This window comes from Pleurodeles waltl, chromosome 12, assembly GCF_031143425.1.
Source record: "Pleurodeles waltl isolate 20211129_DDA chromosome 12, aPleWal1.hap1.20221129, whole genome shotgun sequence".
Classification (NCBI taxonomy): domain Eukaryota; kingdom Metazoa; phylum Chordata; class Amphibia; order Caudata; family Salamandridae; genus Pleurodeles; species Pleurodeles waltl.
In genome coordinates, this window is record NC_090451.1 from 306,120,983 (window position 1) to 306,141,093 (window position 20,111).

At 43.9% G+C, this 20,111-nt stretch overlaps 1 protein-coding gene across 1 annotated transcript in view; it reads right to left on the minus strand.

Annotated features, from left to right (window-relative positions):
* RBL2 (RB transcriptional corepressor like 2) overlaps window positions 1-20,111 on the minus strand; it is a 533,156-nt gene that overhangs the window by 203,448 nt on the left and 309,597 nt on the right. Inside the window, exons 16-17 of the mRNA XM_069216335.1 lie at window positions 15,211-15,461; window positions 9,240-9,416 (exon numbers count right to left, since the gene is read on the minus strand). Of these exons, the coding sequence (XP_069072436.1) occupies window positions 9,240-9,416; window positions 15,211-15,461 (428 nt within the window). The remainder of the gene's footprint in view (window positions 1-9,239; window positions 9,417-15,210; window positions 15,462-20,111) is intronic.

Consider the following 20,111-nt stretch of genomic DNA (forward strand, 5'->3'; position numbering starts at 1 on the left):
AATCTGCAGCACAATAGTGATACCCCATCTCCTTATGAGGTAGATAGTTGTGTAGCAGGGGTGCGCAAGTGCCTTCGAAGAAGGAGAAGTGGTATGGGAGGAGAACAGGGACCGATAGTGGGGGGGAGGCGGGGTAACGGGAAAGAGACATCCAGGCATACTTTGTATTCTCTTAGATAGCCCATGTCTTATCAGTTAGAGGAGCGTGGATGAAGAAGTGATGGTGGGGGGATGGGGCCCTCAATGATACTGGAAAATCGTACCTTACATTCACCCTTCGATAGGATTTCATTCAGGATACAGTCTGGTCTTGGACACCTTCTGCAAGCCATATCCCAGAGCGCCTCTTGCAGCTCCTCCAGCTGAGTCTCTCCCTCCAGGCCCTCCGTTTGGGCCTGGATTAGTCAGGTAATTTCAATGTTGTTTAAGAAGTCTACTACTGCAAAGATGTTGTCCATGGGTGCAGTGTACACTCTTGCAAGATGTTCCCTCAGCAGTGATTTAATCGCTACCTGCTCCACAGCTGTCCCACCATGTGGGTGGCTAAGGGAAAGAATCAGCAATGGCAGTCTTTTGTGTTTAAGCAGCCAGGCTAGCATTTGCCGCAACTTGTCCACCTCACTATGCAATCGCTGTCTGTAATCCTTCCGTACGTGACAGTCTAATCTGTCCCAGGTGGCAGCAATCTGCCTACGCGCCTATATCAGTTCCCCATATTCTACTACTCGTCCTGCCAACTGTCTCTGCAAACTGGTAAGGGATTCTTCCCCTTCCCTCAGATCATACTCCAGTTTCCTCCTGGTGCTACAAGTTTTACTAAGGCTCAACCCCCTTATAACCACTTTAATTGCTTCCCGTTCTATACTGCAGGACCCTGTGGAGTTCCAATTGACATTGAAGTGGCCTGTAATACTACTTGCATATCTACTTTATATTCCGGGTCTCCCAATGACTCCAGCCGTAGCCTCCATAGCAAAACGTCTGGGTCTATGCCCCCTCGCCCCACAGTCCAGCAACAAAGGAGCATAGTCCAACAAAAAAACATACTTTATATTTTTCTACTTGGACATTTCATGCTCTATCGTTAGACAATAAAAAGGGATGTAGGTGGCTGCAGGTCAGTGGCGGCTGCCACCGAAAGGGGGTGGCAGGGAGATTAAAAGAAATAGAGAAATAAAAGAAAAGAAAGAACACTTACCTGTATTCTACGGAGACAGGTTTGTCTCCTCCGTCCTAGTCCAGGAAGCGCACAGGCTTGCGGACTCCCCTCAGCTAATCACAACACTTATGTTACCAGCATGACAACAGCTACAGGATTGCTGTAAGTGGCCTGGTTCGGCACTCACAGAGGGAGTGGTACCTTGTGCACTTTCTCCTCCCGGCTGTGCAATAAAGCTGGGACAAAAAAGTGCTAAATGCGCAATTTCTGTTTGTCCGGTCCAACACACCCAGCTAAACAGAAATGCGCACATATGGTGCACGAACCACTTCTCCCTCCAGCCCCACCCTAACTTGGTATAGCTGAAAAAAATAAAAAACACTTCGTTATTATCATTTTATTTTTCCTTCCCCTTCTGCTGAAAGCAGTGAGGTGATGCTCCTCCACTTTAGCAGAGGAGCCACCATTGCTGCAGGTCTTATGTATGGACGTGTAGCATAAGAATTTAGCTGCAGGGTGGAGGTTCTGTCTACAAGTTGAAGCCTGGTCTTTGTCTCTCAGAGGCTCGCAACCATATGAGGTGTTGTGCCTTGTCTGGGAGGATGTCTGTCTCCAACTCACACAATGGGCATTCCCACATAATGTCCAGTCACATCTAGCAGTTGGAAGGGGACACCATGTGCTATCCAAACGGACCCCCCCCCCGCCCCTGAGTACATGGATGAAAAAAGTTGTCCCTTCCATTTGCTCTGTAGTTTTTGGGCCCCGCTATCTAATAAGCGTGTCTCCTGTAGCAGCGCTATGTGTACTCCCGCCTGTCCAGGACAGGCATGCGTTCTATATTGTTTTACAAAGGAGTTTAGCCCTCTCACATGCCACATGAGCAATCGCATGTGGTCTCCAATCGTACATTAACTCAAGTCACACCCAACTCCGCACCCTCACACCCCTCCCAACCCCCCCACATCAGGGTTCACCAAATGCTGCCTGTAAATGAACACTAACCCACAACTGCTGCCCACTCCCACCCCGGGTAAACCAAACTAGTTTCTCCCAAACCATAGTTATCTCCCTCCCACTCAGACACCTTACTGTCTAACTAGCAGAGTAGTAGTACTACAAGTGCACAATAGGAGTCCCGCAAAGCACAGCAACCCGCAGACCAGTCTTCTGTGATAGCCCTATAGGTCGCACACACTCTTCCCCATACCAAACGACGACATTGTCAGAAGACATAGAACATGAAGTAGTGAAGGTGAAGAGATAAATGCTGAAAAGGAGAAGAGGGGAGGGGGAAAAGAAAAGGAGGGGGCAGGTTCTCAATCAATCGATCAATGATGCAGCCTTAGGGTGCTCCGCTTTGCCACGTCTGTGGCATTTGTCCCAGGTCGAGACCTATCAGAGGGTCGAGTTGATATCCCCTCTATCTGCTGGGCAGTAGAGCAATGCACTATGTACAGTACATTATGCAATATGTACCCATTGTGGCACCCCACGTCATGGTGCCCCTTCTTTTGTCTGCTGTTGTAGCAGTTTAACAGTGTTGCCAATGGTGCCATCTACTAAAACTAAAACATTGTCCGACTCTGGTCGCTGGTTGTCATCTGTCAGCTCCGAGCGAGCGCTACAGGAGACAGCGGAGGTGACCAACTCCACCAGTGCTCTGGCGGCCTATCCTGACACTTCTGTTCCAAGTCCAAGGCACCATCTGGGTGCACCACCACCCATGTCCTGGAGTCTGCGTGTTGTATTTATCTGTGTTTACCTCCTAACAGGTGGTGTTTTCCGCTTGTTTTACTGAGTTTCCACAGCTGTGCCACCTAGCAAAGGACGGGAATACGATCGCTTCCCCAAATTTCCAACCAATTCCAAGCGTTCTTCAGCATAATGAAGAAGTGCAAACAACCGTTGTGTAGCACTTTTAGTTTTGACAGGTAAAGTAGCATGTAGGTGAGTCCCATTACTTTCAGCTTTTGTTTGATACCACTAAAGGACTGTCTTTGTAGTAGAACTGTTCTTGCGTAGTTAGGGAATATTCATATAGTGTGATTCTCAAAGGAGGGATTCCCAATCTGACGTACTTACTGCAGGATAATGTCTTTTTGTCCCTAAAGTGAAGGATCTTTGCTATGATGGTTCTTGGGGGACCACCGGGTGGAGGTGATGGGGCCAATGACCTATTTGCCCTTTCCACTTCAAAGAGCTGCAAATATTTCACGTTTGGGATTTCGACTCTGATCCAATCCTCCAGGAACACATCTGAGGCACCCCCTCAGCTCCCTTGGGGAACCCCAGAAACCTGAGGTTGCACCTGTGGGAATGCCCCTCTGCACCCTCTGCTCGGGCTTCTAGTTTTTGTGAGCGGGATTCAAGACTAGCCATCGGGGTCTTCATCTCAGACAGTTCTTCCTGCATTTTGGACACCTGCTGTTCCATTTCAAGCGATCGTTCTGACACCTTGCGAAAGTCTGTCCGCTGTGGGTTAACGTTTAGTGTCATGGCTTCAATCTTGCTTGGACCAACAAGCTCACTGCCTTAATTGCCGCCCAGATCCGGGCTCCTGAAGGTTCCGGTGAGTCTCGCGATTGTTGCATGTCCTCTATCGTTGTGCTCCCACCAATTCCAGGAGCAATGATCAACTGATCAATTTATGTTTGCTGCAGACTTCTGGGAGCCATGACTTTCAGTGAGTTAGAGCAAGGTGAGTATGCAGCACATGTGTGTCCGTAGGGTACAGGCTACCACGCCCTCACCGCAGTGAAGTGCGCCGATCTCTTTTGTGACAGCTGCTCGCAGCAGCATGCACTCAGGCCTTCTTGCCATTTGTTGGTGATGTCATGTGCCTCTTGGTGTCTTAGAATGATAATTTACACTTCCTTGAGCTTGCAGCTCTCAACTTGGGTCACTGGGGTCGCAAAGTTGAGCAGGCGGCTCCACTTACATCTGTGTGTGTGTGTGTGTGAGGGGTGGGAGGTTTAGGGGGGGAGAGCAGGCATCCCCAGCAATGTGATTCGCAGGTGGGGACTGCGGCACCATGCTGTGTCCCAGTAATCGTGGCGATTTGCAGGGTGCACGCTGGCAGTCAGGATGCAGTGGACTCTCACATATTGGTCCTCCATGTCTTTACACTCCACATATGAGTCCTGTAATCGACCATGAATGGGGTGGGGGTGGTAACAGGAGGCCGGTTGGAGCAAAGTCTCCTCTAAGATATGGCCTCCATCTAGATTTAGGGACGAATAGAGTCCGAGTGTTTGCGACCCTCTCACACCTGTGTTGCTGGTCAGGACAATCCGGTTGTTTTTTTTTGTTTTTATTTAATTGGGTCACAAAGGGAGGGAGAACCACTAACCAGCTGCCACGGCACATGATCTCAATCAGGCCTTGTCTGTGGTCTACTGATGTCTTTCCTCAACCCACAGGGAGGCCTTTTCCTGCAACTGCCCAGCTGATCAGTGGCAACTGGACCTGGACTGGATCCTGCTTTTTGACCTCTGCCTAACACCCTGCGAGTCTCTAAGTACCTCTCCATAGCTCCTCGGGAGCTTTAAAAGTATGAACAAATAAGTATGCTTGTGTGGTGGGGACTGGACCTAAAGGACTAAAGTTAGAAAATAAAATCTTTGACCAGGACGAACCTTGTTAGTCAGTGTCAAATTATGCATTAGGCACCGGTCTACACCTAGTATTGCCTATCATAGCCACTTTATGCTTCTTAGAGCTATTCCTACTTAAAAACTTCAAAATGTAGATCTACTGTTCCCCTTATTGTATTTTTGTCTTCTTGGTGTAATTTTGTTGATTACATTTCTTAATTTTTCTAATTTGGTTTGGGATTGTTTTGCATTTCAACTTTATTGCTGTTTTGTTACTGCATAAAAGCTTTACACATTGTTCTAAGTTAAAACTGTCTACTCTGTGCCATAGCTACCAGGGGCTGAGCTCAGGTTCATTTAGTGTTCACCCTGGCAAGGGTAGTGATTGTATATTGAGGTAGGTAGTCGCACCGTTCACCCCAAATAATAATTACTTTTTTTTACACAGATGCTACTAAATGCCTTGTGACAGTTAGATCTATGGTGAATGTGTTCTGTCTGTGTTGTCTTGGATATTTGTGTTTGGGGGATCTTGGGACAAGGGCTGGTGAGAGCATTATGACCGAATGGTTTTTGCAAATTAGAGCTGTATTTGTTTCTCTTCTGACAAAGTGCAAATCAAACAAATAGAGTTTAACACTCTGTACAATATAATAACACATAATTAATAAAGATTTGAAGTAAAAAAATACGACTGATTTAAACTCCCTCAAAATGATGCACAGAGAAAAGAGTATAGGGTACACAGAGCACAAGTAAATTGTAAACTAAATAAACAGTACACTCAGTGTGGACTACGTTAAATCAAGGGCAAGTAAACAAAAATAAAGAAAAGAAGCAGCGTAGGCTGCGAAGAAAGGAAAATATGAAGGGTAAGCAAGATAAGTCGGAGGAGTCCGGCTGCTCTAAGGGGATGCAATTGAGAGTGAGGTGGGAATTAGCATAAGGTCACTGAATGAGACTAAGGGGGTCATTCTGACCCTGGCGGCCAGTGACCGCCAGGGTCACCGACCACGGGAGCACCACGCCAACAGGCTGGCGGTGCTCCCAAGGGCATTCTGACCGCGGCGGTTCAGCCGCGGCCAGAAAAGGAAAACCGGCGGTCTCCCGCCGGTTTACCACTGCCCTACAGAATCCTCCATGGCGGCGGAGCGCGCTCCCCCGCCATGGGGATTCTGTCACCCCCTACCGCCATCCTGTTCCTGGCAGGTCTCCCGCCTGGAACAGGATGGCGGTAGGGGGTGCCGCGGGGCCCCTGGGGGCCCCTGCAGTGCCCATGCCAATGGCATGGGCACTGCAGGGGCCCCCGTAAGAGGGCCCCACAAAGTATTTCAGTGTCTGCAATGCAGACACTGAAATACGCGATGGGTGCCACTGCACCCGTCGCACCCCTGCAACTCCGCCGGCTCCATTCGGAGCCGGCATCCTCGTTGCAGGGGCATTTCCGCTGGGCCGGCGGGCGCTCTTTTGGAGAGCCAAAGTCGGAATCAGGCCCTAAGTCAGTTAGGTTTCAAATAAATACATTCTATATGTAAAAGGTTCTAATATTTTTTGTATGTTTCTATGTGGGCGTCCGAAGGGGTTAAGTGCTGTTGGAAGCATTGTGATAGCTGGTTATATGTTATATCTCTGCTCTGGCAGACTGCACTGTGAATATGCAAAACAATACTGATTCAATTGCAGGAAAAATCACGTACCCGACTGGATCCACAAACTGTTTCATTAGCAACAGCTATTCAGTGCTGCCAGGTGGCACAAAGTAGCTTCAGGACAACCCGGGATGTGAAGACATTAGGGCATATAAGAAACTAACTGGTGCACTGGGATCAAAGCCTGCTGCATTTTACGCAGCCCATCAAAATGTGAGGAGAGAAACCTAGACAGCATAAATGACAAGAACAAATACAGTTTACAAAACTTCTGCCTACCTTGGGATCTTATTGAACAAGTTACTTACCTTCGGTAACTCATTATCTGGTAGAGACAATATCTTGTTGCAGATTCCTTACCTTAGAATTTCTCACAGGTGTCAGTCTGGATCCAGAGATTTTTCTCGCACAGTGCCCCTGCAAGCCGTCAGGTGGAGTCCATCGGCTCTGCATCAGTTGTTGACATCGTGTGTGCCGAATATGATCGCAGGTCCTATACAGGCACCACCCCAGCCCACTGACATCAGTTCTTTTTTTTTTCACACCAGCCAGCGCTGATCTGAAGAAGAGCTACCCCTCATTCACTTTTAGACTTGTCTTGAAGGAGAGAAGATGGATAGAAACTACCATAAAGTAGAGTATGCAAGAGAAATGTCGCTACCAAAGGTACGTAACTTTTTATTTTAATTGAGAATTCTCACAAACTCCTTACCTTATAAATGAGTCCCAAAACAATACTCTCCTGGAAGTGAGACTAATTAGTGCTGATTTACAAAGGAAATCATACCACCTAACCCTGACGGACTATCCATCACTGCATGCTTGAGCTGTGAGGTAATGGTATTAAGCAAAGGTTTGTAAAGATAATCACTTGGCCACTCAGATGTCAGCCACCAGAACATCTCTTGTGAGAGCTGTGGAAGCAGCAATGGCTGTGGCAGAGTTTGCAATAATGTCAGTCAGTGGGTCCTTCTTCGCTAAGCTATAGCAGACCTTAATGTGAAGGATACCCCAATGCAAAATGGGGAGCTTGGTCACCACTCTGCCCTCCTTGGCTCCGGTGAAGCCCACAAAAATCTGATTATCTGCTATGTTCAGTCCATATAGTAACACTTTGTACGCCTGACGTCCAGCCTATGCAGCCATTCCTCTTTGGTGTGATGAGGAGGGAAGAAAAATATAAGGGTAATGAACGGGCCTATGTTGAAGGTAAATACATATTTAGATGGTATGGCTGGGTAGGATTTGAAGATCAGCTTGTAATTGTAAAGGACTGTGAAAAGTGGATGAAACGAGAGGGCCTGAAGTTCTTCGACCCAATGGGCTGAAGTTACTCCTACCATGAAGACAAGTTTTCAGAGTGAGAGGCTGAACTACGCAACAGCGGATTGGTAATGAAAAGGGATAGCATTAGAGAAGACGACAAGAGTCAAATCCACTTGAGAAATAACAAGCAAGCGAGAGAAAAAAGTGAGCTAAATCTTTCAGAAAATATGCCTTTAGTGGTGACTTATACAGAGAGGGCGGTTCACGGAGAGACACAAAGGCAAACACACCAGTCTAATAATCATTTACAATAGCATCTATTAGGCCCTGCTCGCAAGGAACAGTGTGAAGTGTAGTAGCTTGCAAAGGCAGCAGTGAAAGTGGTTTGGACATACTGACACATCATTGAACAAACGTATTCTGGTGACCTGCATAAAATGATCTTATGGAGGGTTTCTTGGTAGACAAGGAGATGTCTGCAACAATAGGCAGTGAATACCAGGCATTAAGCACAGGGTCTTCAGTTGGCACTGTTCAATCTCCATTTGCGCAACAGCAGTGTTTGGAGAGGAAAGGCCTGGCCACCTGGCTGGGAGATTAGGTCCAGCCAGTGTGGGAGAGGAAGAGGGTGATAAGTTAATCAGCATGCCAAATCCTCCGTGCCCAGCCTGGGGTAATCAAAATCAGCAGTGCTTGATCCCTACAGGATCACTCAGGAGGAAAGTCTATTGTGCAACAAAGAAGACACTTCCTTTTCTGGGCCATGGCAAAGACATTCACACATGGATAGTCCAGTCTGGATAGTATAAGTTCTGCCACTTTGGGGAGAAGATCCCACTCATGGGCCTCTATAGAGAGACCATTCAGAGTATCAGCCACACAGTGAGCAGGCCCGTGTGAGATGTCGCAATTGGTAAAATGTTCCACTGCTGGACCATTTGCCACAGCCGAACATCCTCTCAACACAAGGTCCAAGACCTCATTTCATTCTGCCTGAAAATGTAGTGGACAGTGGTGGTGATAGACAGAATGTTAGACAAAACCTGAATGGTGCTCCTTGACATGGAAAGGAGGAAAGCCTTTATAGCAATACCAGCTGCTCACAACTCAAAACATTAATGAGCAAGCACTCCTACGACATGAACCACAGGCACAGTGATGTTGCCCAGATCAACACTTCAGCCCCACCAAAGAGGCGTTTATAGCAATGGTAGCCTCTACCAAAACATTACAGGAACACATTGAACCGTACAGATCCGGGTGGTTATTAACACAGATCTGCACCCAAGCCAAGAAATTCTCCAGATATTAAGGCCTTTGTTTTTTCAGGTACAACTATAGGGCCCTCACTCGCCTTCTAGCATTCTGAACTAACAAAATGCATGAGACCAATTGAGAAATAAGAAAATGGGAAAGCAATTAAAAAAAATGTAGGACACCCATATTCAATAAATGTACTTTACAAATGAAATAAATAAACATTTAAATATATATGTCTACATAAAAATTATAAACAAACACTTAGAAATGTTTAATTTCTTATTGCTTCTGGAAACAAGTTAATTTTACCTTTGCCATCACATAAACGGCACACATCAGCAGCTGGTCTAAATGTCTCTCTTTCATCATATCAGTGCAGTGCACGAGAGAAAATTCAAAACATGTCCAGATTTTCTTCATTAATTCTTCAGCAATGTCAAGCTTCATGCACAGATCCCGTAGGCGAACACTTGCTAAGTGGTAAACCTGTTGCAGTAGAAGATACAAAATGAAAGTATTATGGTACATGGTGCAACATATTTTCAACTATAAATGATATTAGCAAAAAGTCCAAATGTAATCTACTGCAAATAAAGGTATCTTAGGTTAGCACTACTGGTTGAGTGACTTAGGGAATATCTGTCGAAAGGAACAGTCTGCCACTAGGTATGTGCAACATCCTTAATCTTGGCAGTGAGTGTAAAACATAAATTCCTTCATAAACTCTCTGCCCGCCCATCTCTTGTACTTTGTGTACTGTCTAATCACTACCATTGACTGTGTGTGAGCTACAACCTTTTCCACCTACTCTTTGTAAATTTGTATGTATGTTTTACACATTCTAGTGCAGGCTATGTCACTACAAGCACTACTATAGTAGACACAGACAATGTCTTCACCCACGCATAATCTGTCCCAACACCCTGGCATTTTTTCCTCCAATATTTGAGACATTGGGGCTTTAGTGGGAGAATGAGGGTGCAGTGTCAAAAGGCCACAGTAAGAGGATGCATACACAACTATGATAATGTCCCTCTGCGCCACTAGTAGACAAAGCATCTTTCATACACTAAGGTTCAGCACTCCTGTGATGCTCCCTACATTGCAGTGTATCTCTATACAAGTTGTGGCTCACACAACAGGCCAGAGGAAGAGGTAGAAGGTCCGTAGCAGAGGCGGGGTCATATTTTTGTCTACACCAGTTCTTCAGTATCCTACTCACGATGCCTCATCACAGCAGCAACTAAGCTTCTGGAGATCAGAGACCCAGAAAGAATCTTCAAGACAATGCAGCTGTCTTCGAAAATAGTCAGCCTCATCTCATCCTCCAAACCTAAACACCATGTGTGTAACCTCTGTGTTCTGTCATTGACTTTGTGTGGATTTCAATCTATATAACTAACTATATAACTGTGACCTCTCTCTTCTCAAATTAACTGTGTGATTCTCCAGTCAATTCAACTGTGTGATTGTGTCATGTCTATCATTGTGTGTGACCTCTGTTGAGGCTGAGTCTTTCTGTATGGCTTTGTAGAATGGTATTAATTAACCTTACAAATAAAAAAATTCGATCGGTTGCTTGTTTTCTTTGGGTGGACAGTATACAAAACCACTCAAGGTATTCAATCTTTTGACGAGAAACATTCAACACAAGAGGAGGTACACATCAGGTATTCCGCTTATCCTATGTGATGGTGGTGACTTCAACCTCTGATCAGGCTATTATGGGACTAGCGGTGATGACAATGAATTAAGTTTCAGAAGTACAGGCACAAATTTCTGCACCTCTGTCTGGAAAGCAGATTACTGTTCCTCCTCTGTAAAGTTACTCCACCTCCCCCTTAACAGGGCTCCTTGCCTTTGCTTCTGTGTGAGAATGTGAGTTGGTGTGCTTCACTAGCCTCCGACGAGGTGGCTCTATGAAGGAAGGTGGGCGTCTATTTGCGATAGTGAGTTTGGCTACAGAAAATTGTACTGTCTAACTTTCTCCACCTCATAATTAAGGATCCTGGTTTGTAATTTACTGATTCATTCTTACGAGTTTTCCTTCAGTGAAGTCTCATGAGCCACAAGATGTAACTTGACTCCTACTCTTGGGGTTCATAGTGCATGGTATCAAACCCATGTTCCATTCTTTTCACACAGTGGATCAGACAATGTATGAGTGTCAACAAAGGTAAGGTGTGTGAAGGACAGTGCAGTAAGTTGGTAATCTCCAAAAACACAGGCTTCTGTGGAGGAGGCCAGGTGCATGAGAATCTACAGCACTACACGCTATGAACAGATGCTTACAGGGCAACGTTTTCCATTTTTAGCATGTGTGGCTGGATACACATATGCTTAGCACAGACTTTAAAGCAGTCCCTCCACAATTGGCTGCTAGCATGTGGAGGATACAAATATCTGCAACAAGGTTCTTAACCCTGTTTGGCCCACCATAGCCTGTTAGCAGGCTAAGATGTTCTCAAAGAGTGCTTGGTAAGGTTGGGGTGTTGAACAAGTGGCTGCCTTACACATATCTGGTAGTAAGACATTATTTTGGTAGCTAAGAGTCACTCCTTTCTTACAAGTGGGGTGTGCTCTGGGTGGAATAGGAAGGACTCTCTCTGCTTTGTTGTAGTAGATTTGAACACATCTAACTTTCCACTTAGTTATGCCTGCCTTACAGATGGGGTGCCCTCTGTCAGGCTTTACAAAGGCAACAAAGCTGCTCGGAAATACATAAAGTCTTGGTTCTGTCAATAAATAAAGACTCTTGAAATTTAACATGTGTAACACTCTCTCAGTGACTGAGTTAATTTGCAGGAAAAAGAGTAGTAGACCTACAGTGTGGTTAAGATGGAAAGGTGACACCAACTTAAGGGGGAACTTAGGACCGGTTCTAAGAACAAACCTCTTGTTGTGGACCTTCATGAAGAGCTCTTGTATGGCGAGCAGTTCTCCAACGCGTCTGAGAGAGGTAATGTCCACGAGGACGGCTACCTTCCGGATAGGAAATGAAGGGAGACATGAATGCAGAGGTTCAAAGTGTGGTGCCATGAACCTCGGAGGATTGCAATGAGATTCCATCTGGGAGCAGAAAGCACTCTAGTGGGTATAACTCGCTTTAAACCCTTCATGAAGGCATTAACAACTGGAATTCTAAAGAGGGATGAGTGTTCCATATGCTGCATGTAAGCTCCTACTGCAGATAGGTAAAGGAGGTGTAGGCGAGACCTGCTTTTTGGAAATTAAAGAGGTAACCAATAATGTCCTGGACAGTAGGCTTTAGTGGGTACAGGTTCTTGGAAATACAGTAGTAAACAAAGCTTTTCCATTTTGCAGTATAAAAGACCCGTTTTGTGTCAGGATTTCTTTAAAATGGGCATTCAATCATGGAGGAGGTTGAGAGGAGGTCCTGAATTCTAAGACCTCAGGAACCAAATTGCAAGGCTGAGCTGACCTTGTCTCTGTGAAACAAGGTCCTGCCTGAGTGGGAGATGCTTGTGAGAGTTGACAGACATCTCCAGCAGAGTAGAGAGAGAGTGGGTTGTCTCTCCCACGTCAGTGATGTCTGCATCAAGTTCCTCACCACTTAGAGACATGGTGGGAGAAGTGGAAAAGCATATGCAAATATTCTTGACCAATTCTGGACTGTGGGTACTTTGAGGTGAAATATGGATATTTTGTGTTTTCTGGGATGGTTCAACATTGCAAGTAAATGTGTAGAACTTGCAAGTGGAGTTCCCAGTCATGGACTTTTTTTTTCTGAGCATCAAAATGTCCAAAATGTTCAGCCATGAAGTGAAGGCTGTGGTGGAGTGCCAAATCCCCTGTACTAACCGAAAAGCTCGGGATGTGTGCCCCATCCTGTTTCTGTAGGTAGTACATGACAGTCATGTTGTCTGTCTTGATGAGGACTACTTTGTCCCAAACGAGTTTTAAGAAGGCTTTCAGAGCTATGTGAATGGCTACCAACTCCAGATAGTTGTTTGGAAGCCTTGATGTTTGGAGGGCCAGATTCCCTACACAGCCATGTTGTTGAGACATGCAACCCACCCGGTGAGAGAGAAGTCTGTAATAATAGTTACCTTTGAAGTGGGGTCTGCAAAAGGCTTGCCTTGCAACAAGTTGTTGCCGATCCATCACTGCAGAGAGCTATAAGCTCTGATCCATACCAACATTAAATCTTACCAGTGATCCTTTGCATGGGACCACGGAAAGGAACTCTTGCAGAAAGCGTGTTTGAAGCCTTCATTCAATATGGGGGTGATACCCGAGGCCATCATCCATAGAATGCATACCACAATTCAGGCTGTGAGCTGAATCCCTTCTCAAATGTGCAGCCACCACTGATAGGCATTCCACAAACACTCCCGGAGCTGAGGTGGCTGCAAAAGAAAGTACTCTGAAATGTCTATTTGCCACAAACCAAAGTTACCATGGATGAGCAGGATGGATGGGTATGAGGAAACAAACATTCTTGAGATTGAGCCCTATAACGCAATCGTCCTAGATGACATCCTGCAGAGTTGTCATGCGAAAATGTTCTAAAAGGATGAAGAGATCAGGAGGCCTCAGGTCGAGGATGCGCGTGATTGAGTCACTCTTTTTGGGGATGAGTAAGTAGAGGGAGTAGACACTGCTCGCTTGATGTTGCAGGTGGTACCTTTCTGTGGCAACTTTCTGTTGGAGGGAGTGCATTTCTTGTAGGCGAGAGAGGTATTCCTGGCCGAGTGTATTTGTGTGTGTATGGGGTGGAATGCTGTGCGGGGTTGTGTGTAGTTCGAGAAAACAGACGTGTTGAACCACCACTAGAACGCATTGGTTGGATGGGATTTATTCCCAATGAGAGCGCAAACTGCACCTGCTACTGTGTGCAACTATGTGTCAAAATATTTTATGATTCCCTGATTTGGCCACTTATGTTAAGTTCTGCCAAATCTCCCTTTCCCATTCAGCTTCGCCATCTCAAGTTCTTTTATAGTTTTCCCTAGCACTTCCAATATCATTCAGATCCTCATTCTTAATTGGCTTAAGTGTGGAAAGTTCTGCGTTCTTACATTTCTTATGTTTTTTTATCTCCCAGGTAAGTAAGGCTCTTAAATCGTCGTAAAGGTCCTCGTGAACGGATGCTATTATTTTGCTGGATTTAATATCACTGTCTTTAGCCATGACTAATGTGTCTAATGTCTGCGCTATCTTTCCATGAATTCATGCTGAAAGAACTGGGCGACATCTTACTCAGGACCATTGTAACATACATTTGTTATCTGATAGGCTGATCATGCCTGACTGCATTGAGAATGTGTCATTCGGAGGAGACAAGAATAAATCTTCCAATGAAAGGTGCAGGGCATTGTGATCACTATCTATATGTTCAATAATCACTATATCTTTCATAGAGTGCTAGAGCCGAACATCAAACATGATATAATCTATTCTGCTTGAACAATTAGTGATATTATGTGTGTGTTTACCAACTAAGTCAGAGAATGATCGACTGTTACATGCCCTAAGGCCTAAGTTGGCAGTAAACCCTTTTTCACTGGTGGCAAATCATGACTCAGGATTCCCCATCTTTCATCTTTCTCCTTTATGATACTATGATTGGAGTCATCCAAAGGCTCAAATGTTAGATTAAAGTCGATTTTCAACTAAAGAATTGATCTGGATAGGGTCACCAAGTCCATGCTTTGCCTAGTGATCCTATTATAGATGTTAAAATGTGCACTATAGCCCCCCCTTGGACTAATGCATTTTAGAGCTAAAATGTCTAAAGAATCAGCTACTAGCGCCTTAGTCTGATAATTTACTGATAGTTTGACCCATACTGTCAAGCCTCCAGAAGGTATTCCCCGGCCACTCTTGATGGCACTGACATAATCCAGATCTATGCACAGGAGTAGTACACACTGTTTCTTGAAATAAACAGAACTCAAAGGAATCAACAAAATAATGAAATATTGAACTTACATATGAATGTGTATGATAATTAGGCCTTTCATATAACGTGTTAAAGAGCAATTTGCAAAATTTGTAGTCTAATTAATTTATTTGTTTATAAGATTAAAACATTTACATTAGTAACATATCCACCCAAATATTGTTAATAATATTGAAACGCCCCATTTGCACACTTGAAACCCTAACCACCTAATGGATCAAATATATATTTTTTATCAATATGTAACAATTTTACAACCCACAATTAATGAACTGACTCTTCAATACTCTCATGTCACTAAAACACTTACTTTCTAGAGTCTAGTGTTTTTTTAATCATGAAACGCATCAATACCTTTCTGAAGAACAGAGTGATTGAGTTTGCCTTCCTGGGCCTGCTGGGTTGCTGTCGTGGCTGCATTCCGTGACTGGCAGACATCTGCTGTACTGACACCTGGCCAGACACATTCATTTGTTGTGCTGTCAAGGAACCAGTCAGGCTCTGGGCCGTGAGAGGCTGAATGGAGTTAGCTATTGCCTGAGGTTGACCACTGATGTTGACCTGAACTGGAAAGAATGTGATTCCCCCATTTTCATTGGCAATGCCTGTAAGAGAAATGTATGAAAGAATAAAATCCATAGTGGAAGAATTTGGACATCTCATGTTACACTTTCCCTAAATTTGAAAATACCACTTGCTCAAATGCAACTTAACAGCATAATTGTGTTGCTACTTCTCTGAAATGCGTATTCACATATGTTGGCATGTACACACAAAAACACTTACCAAAGCTAGATGGACACACAAAAAAGTGTGAAGACTTGGAAGGAAAATTTTACTTACCCAGTAGACATCTGTTTGTGGCATGTAGTGCTGTAGATTTACATGCTTAGTCTGCCATCTAGTGTTGGGTCTGGGGTATTGCAGGTTCTTTTTGTTTGAAGAATGTTTTCAAATCACAAGATCGAGTGACTACATCTCTCTGTGGTACTGCGCCTGGGCACTGAGTACTTTGTTACATTGTTTCACCACAGGCGGGTAGGGTAAGGAGTGTATGGAGAGTAAAGAGAAAGAGATGACTATGCAGTGTATTTACATATGTACAATATTTAGAGGAGATCGGCCCCTTAGTCTCCAGATCAGGAATCATAGAGAAAACAATTCTGAGATTCGCTGCAAAGCAACATGGAGTCTAGATGGTTTATTCTTATGCAACCCCCTCTAACGACCTTTGTCTTGTGAGGTGTTTTTATAAGGCATGTTATTGTTTGTGCTGGAATCCTGGCACAAGTATGTACCTAAACAACAGATTCTGTACTCAAACTTGTGTCTGCGATTACATAACAAATACCTGACATGTTTCCATTCTGTTTTTGTCAACGTAAAACAAAAGGAGCATGATGATGACATTGCCCACGTACATCACTGTTAATGACGCTTTCTCAGAATGACACTGATTAGGAAAACATTTCTCTAAAATGCACGCACCTGCAAGCAGTGCTAAAAGGAAAGACCTAATTCAGTTGAATTTAACAGAGCATGATAAACAGGTGATAGGGGACTAGGTGAAAAGGGCAAACAATTCTGCAAGATAAAAGGTAAACTATCTCCTTTGTCCAGGCAGGAAACTAAAATGGACCCATGACACCCTCCCCATTGTCGAAACAAGGGTGCTAAGCAATCATGCCAAGCGAGGGTGCAAGAGCCCAAAACTAAACTGCTCTAACCAAAAATCAAGTTTAAAAACGTATATTAAAACAATTTTAAAACATTCATGAGAGATATATAATGTCAAAAGTGACAAGCAAAGCTGGGAAAGAGACAGGCCGAATTAAAAGGCAATTTGGTGTCACAATTTTTATGTGAAAAACAGCCAATGATTACATTTCAACAATAAGTGTGATCATGCAGGAGGTCTTCAATGTCATAAAAAGAGACAGAGACCAACAAGGACTCCACTTCCGCAGGCGTCAGAGTGACCAGCAGGTTGGCAGAAGGATCCACAGAGCAGAAGTGTGCAGAAAACACAAACGCAGAGGAACCTGCATAGGCAGCCTCATCCATAGTGCCAAACTGTGTTGGAGCCATAAACTTCACATGTGGTGGCTCATAGGTTGCCTTGTGAATCAACCTCCGTCTCAAGGGGCACAACCATGAAAGAACCCTCATCAAGAATATTTACAGTTCCTTGTCCACAGGAGGCACAAGCTGTATGGCAAGACACACTGTAGGTGCACATTCGAAGAAGTACCAGGTGCAATGGAATACTGGCTGCACACACTATAAGACTGGTCTGAATGACAACAACCAATCGCGCTCTAGCTCATCCAGCATAGGAGCACTGAAGTACTTCACCATGCGTTCATGACACAGCTGGGCTGGTGGTAGCTCCATCACTCCGCTTTGCTGAGATGGGATAGTCACTGCATATCAAAAATAGCAGCAACAGAGTTTCACAAATTATCGCGAAAATTATTGGGAATCCACTAAAAACACTTGAAAAGAGCAAATGTTTGGCGGAAGATATCACTCCAAACACGGTCCAGAAAATGCTGCCAAATCCAGAACTGACAGATTTAAAGAAGTGAGCAATCCCCGTAGTGTCCGATGTGTTGAATATTCTGGCCACCACTTCTCCAAAACGCTTGGGGAAGTTGGTTTTATAGGGATTGTATCTCTGCCGATGATCTTGCTATCTGGAGATTATACATCTCCTTGGCTGATGTCAGAGCTACTTGTTTTTAGAACAATAGTGCCTTTAGTCTGCGGTAGGGGAATAGAACGTGATTGCAACAAGTCACGATTTAAGAAAATCGAAATTGCATAGGCAATGCCAGACTTCAGGCCACAGCAGCTTTGATCGTTCAGAACCACATAACTTCCATTCAAAAGTATATGAAATACCGGACGAATCGAAGGGACAGGAGTACCCTTCAGATAGCATGCCAAGCTGGCGACCTCAGCGTGGCAAGGCTGTGCAGGAACACATGCTTACAGATCAGTGAATGACTAACAGTAGTCTCACATTCATATCCACTAAGAAAGACCTTAGATGTGTCATTCAGACACCTGCAATCGAAAGGCAGCTCCCACTCTACATGTATGTAGCTGTCTTGTAAATGTTCATATCTGCCTAAAGCAAGATGTTTTAAACATTTCGTAAAACGAAAAGTGGATACAGACAAATGTATAACTCCATGTACCAACCATACCGCTGATGGAGTTTCTGCCACAGTGAAAGTCAGCTTTTCCATTTTTTTTATTTTTTTTATATTAAGCATTGTGTAAGTAGCTTCCTTCTTAGCCACTGTTGTAAAAAGGACATGTCATTCTGAATATCAGTCACAGAAGGCACAATATTATTTAGGGTATAAATTCTTTTGGACAGACTGTTCATGCCATTATCAACAACAGCCAAAGTCTTTTCTGTGTTTCCTTATCTAGCTGCCTTAAACGTGCAGCAGCTTCCATTTGGGAAAGCTTCCATATTTCATTATATGTGGTATACAGGAGTCGTTTTGAGCGTGGCTTTTTTGGACCTATGAAGAAGTCTTGTAAGTCTGCTTCCTCCGACAGGAGACTAAGTTGTTCCTTCACTGCTGCTAAGGTGGAAGAGCGTAACTATTGTTGGCATAGTTACCCACACTATATGTAACGACGGTACGAGAGTGTTGACCGAGACGAAACGAGTGACTGGCCGGCTAGTGCTGAAACTCTGTGAGGAATTGACAAAAATGTGCCTGGCAACCATTTGTATCCTTTGGCCACAACAACCACCCACCGGGACTGGAAAGTGAGGAATTAAAGATACCATTATAAACCCAAGCATTTATTAATTCTTCAGAGACATTTAGGAATGTTTGCCAATGATCAAATTTGGCTGGTGTGGGGGTACTGGGCACGTTTCTTTTCTTTTTTTGCTAACCCTAAGCTGGATGTTTGCTGGACCTTTTCATTAAAAAATATCATTTGTAAGGGAATAAGGCATGCTCTAAATAAAGCTTCCCTACCAAGTATTTTCCAATCTTTTGTTCCCCATACGTTCTTCAAATCAGTAGTGTTTTTCCAAAACTCATAGCCTTGAAAAGCAAGCCGGGAAACAAAGAATTCTCAATAGATTTATTTGGTGTCAGTTTGCAGTATTTTCTGCTTTTTGTGTGGGGGTAATTTGAAATAATGACTCTGCCTCTCTAGTATCATGCCCAGTGAAATATGCAAACTTATCCACATATGTTTTGGAACGTCCCCCAGGTAGAGTTGACCAATGTTCCCATTGTGCTAATTGTAAACTAATGTGTTTACTAGCTCGGTGCAGAAATTAATGTCCCCAATGATGATGATAGTACATTTCCCCATAATTCGAGGTGTTCATATTCACATCTTCATTTTCAAAAACACTGTAGTATTCTAGCTCAGCAAGCATAGAATCAAATATCTTAACATCCCAGTCATCGGAAACAACACCAGGTGTAATTACATCAGTCAATGGTATTTTAAACAGATATGAAATTTGAATGACCTCAGTAGGAGTGTATATAACAAAGGGAACATTATCCCATCTGGAATCAGTATTGCTGAAATGTTCACAAAGGACAAGTCTCTTCTAACTTTATGGGAGGAAAGTTAAGGAGTTAAAACCTCATCCACTTGCTCAACAGCAGCACGTTCAGGAAGATAATGTCCATTTATCAAAAGAAAGAAAACTATGACAAACCCAATCCATAATAGAAAGACAAACAATGCCAGTAACATCCACAGATAATGCCAAGGATACATTAAATAGTTATTTTTAAGCCGTATGTACAGCTTACATAGCTTTGAAACAGTTTCTGTCTCAGAGTTAGATGAAGTTGACAAAGCCATCAATATCAATCAAGTTACCAGAAGTAGACTAAGCAAACACAGGAGCTAATGTAGCACTGGTGGATGGACCCACTTCTTGTGGAGATTCATAGTAGACGATTCCATACTTAGAACACCACCATACAAGAAAAAGACTATAGGTGGTACATCCTTCTCAGTTCAAGCAGCCAAACTATGGAATTAATTACCCCCAACTATAAGAGCCACAGATAACTTTCTTGTCTTCAGAAAAATACTCAAGAGTTGGCTCTTTCCTTCATAACCACCATATTCAAACAACTATGAACTGCATATGCCTATGTTGATAAATCATTTTTCAGATTATGTGTATATTTCTAGTTATGTATAGTTTCTTTAGAAAATATGTATCGCTACTATGTCATAACAATAAA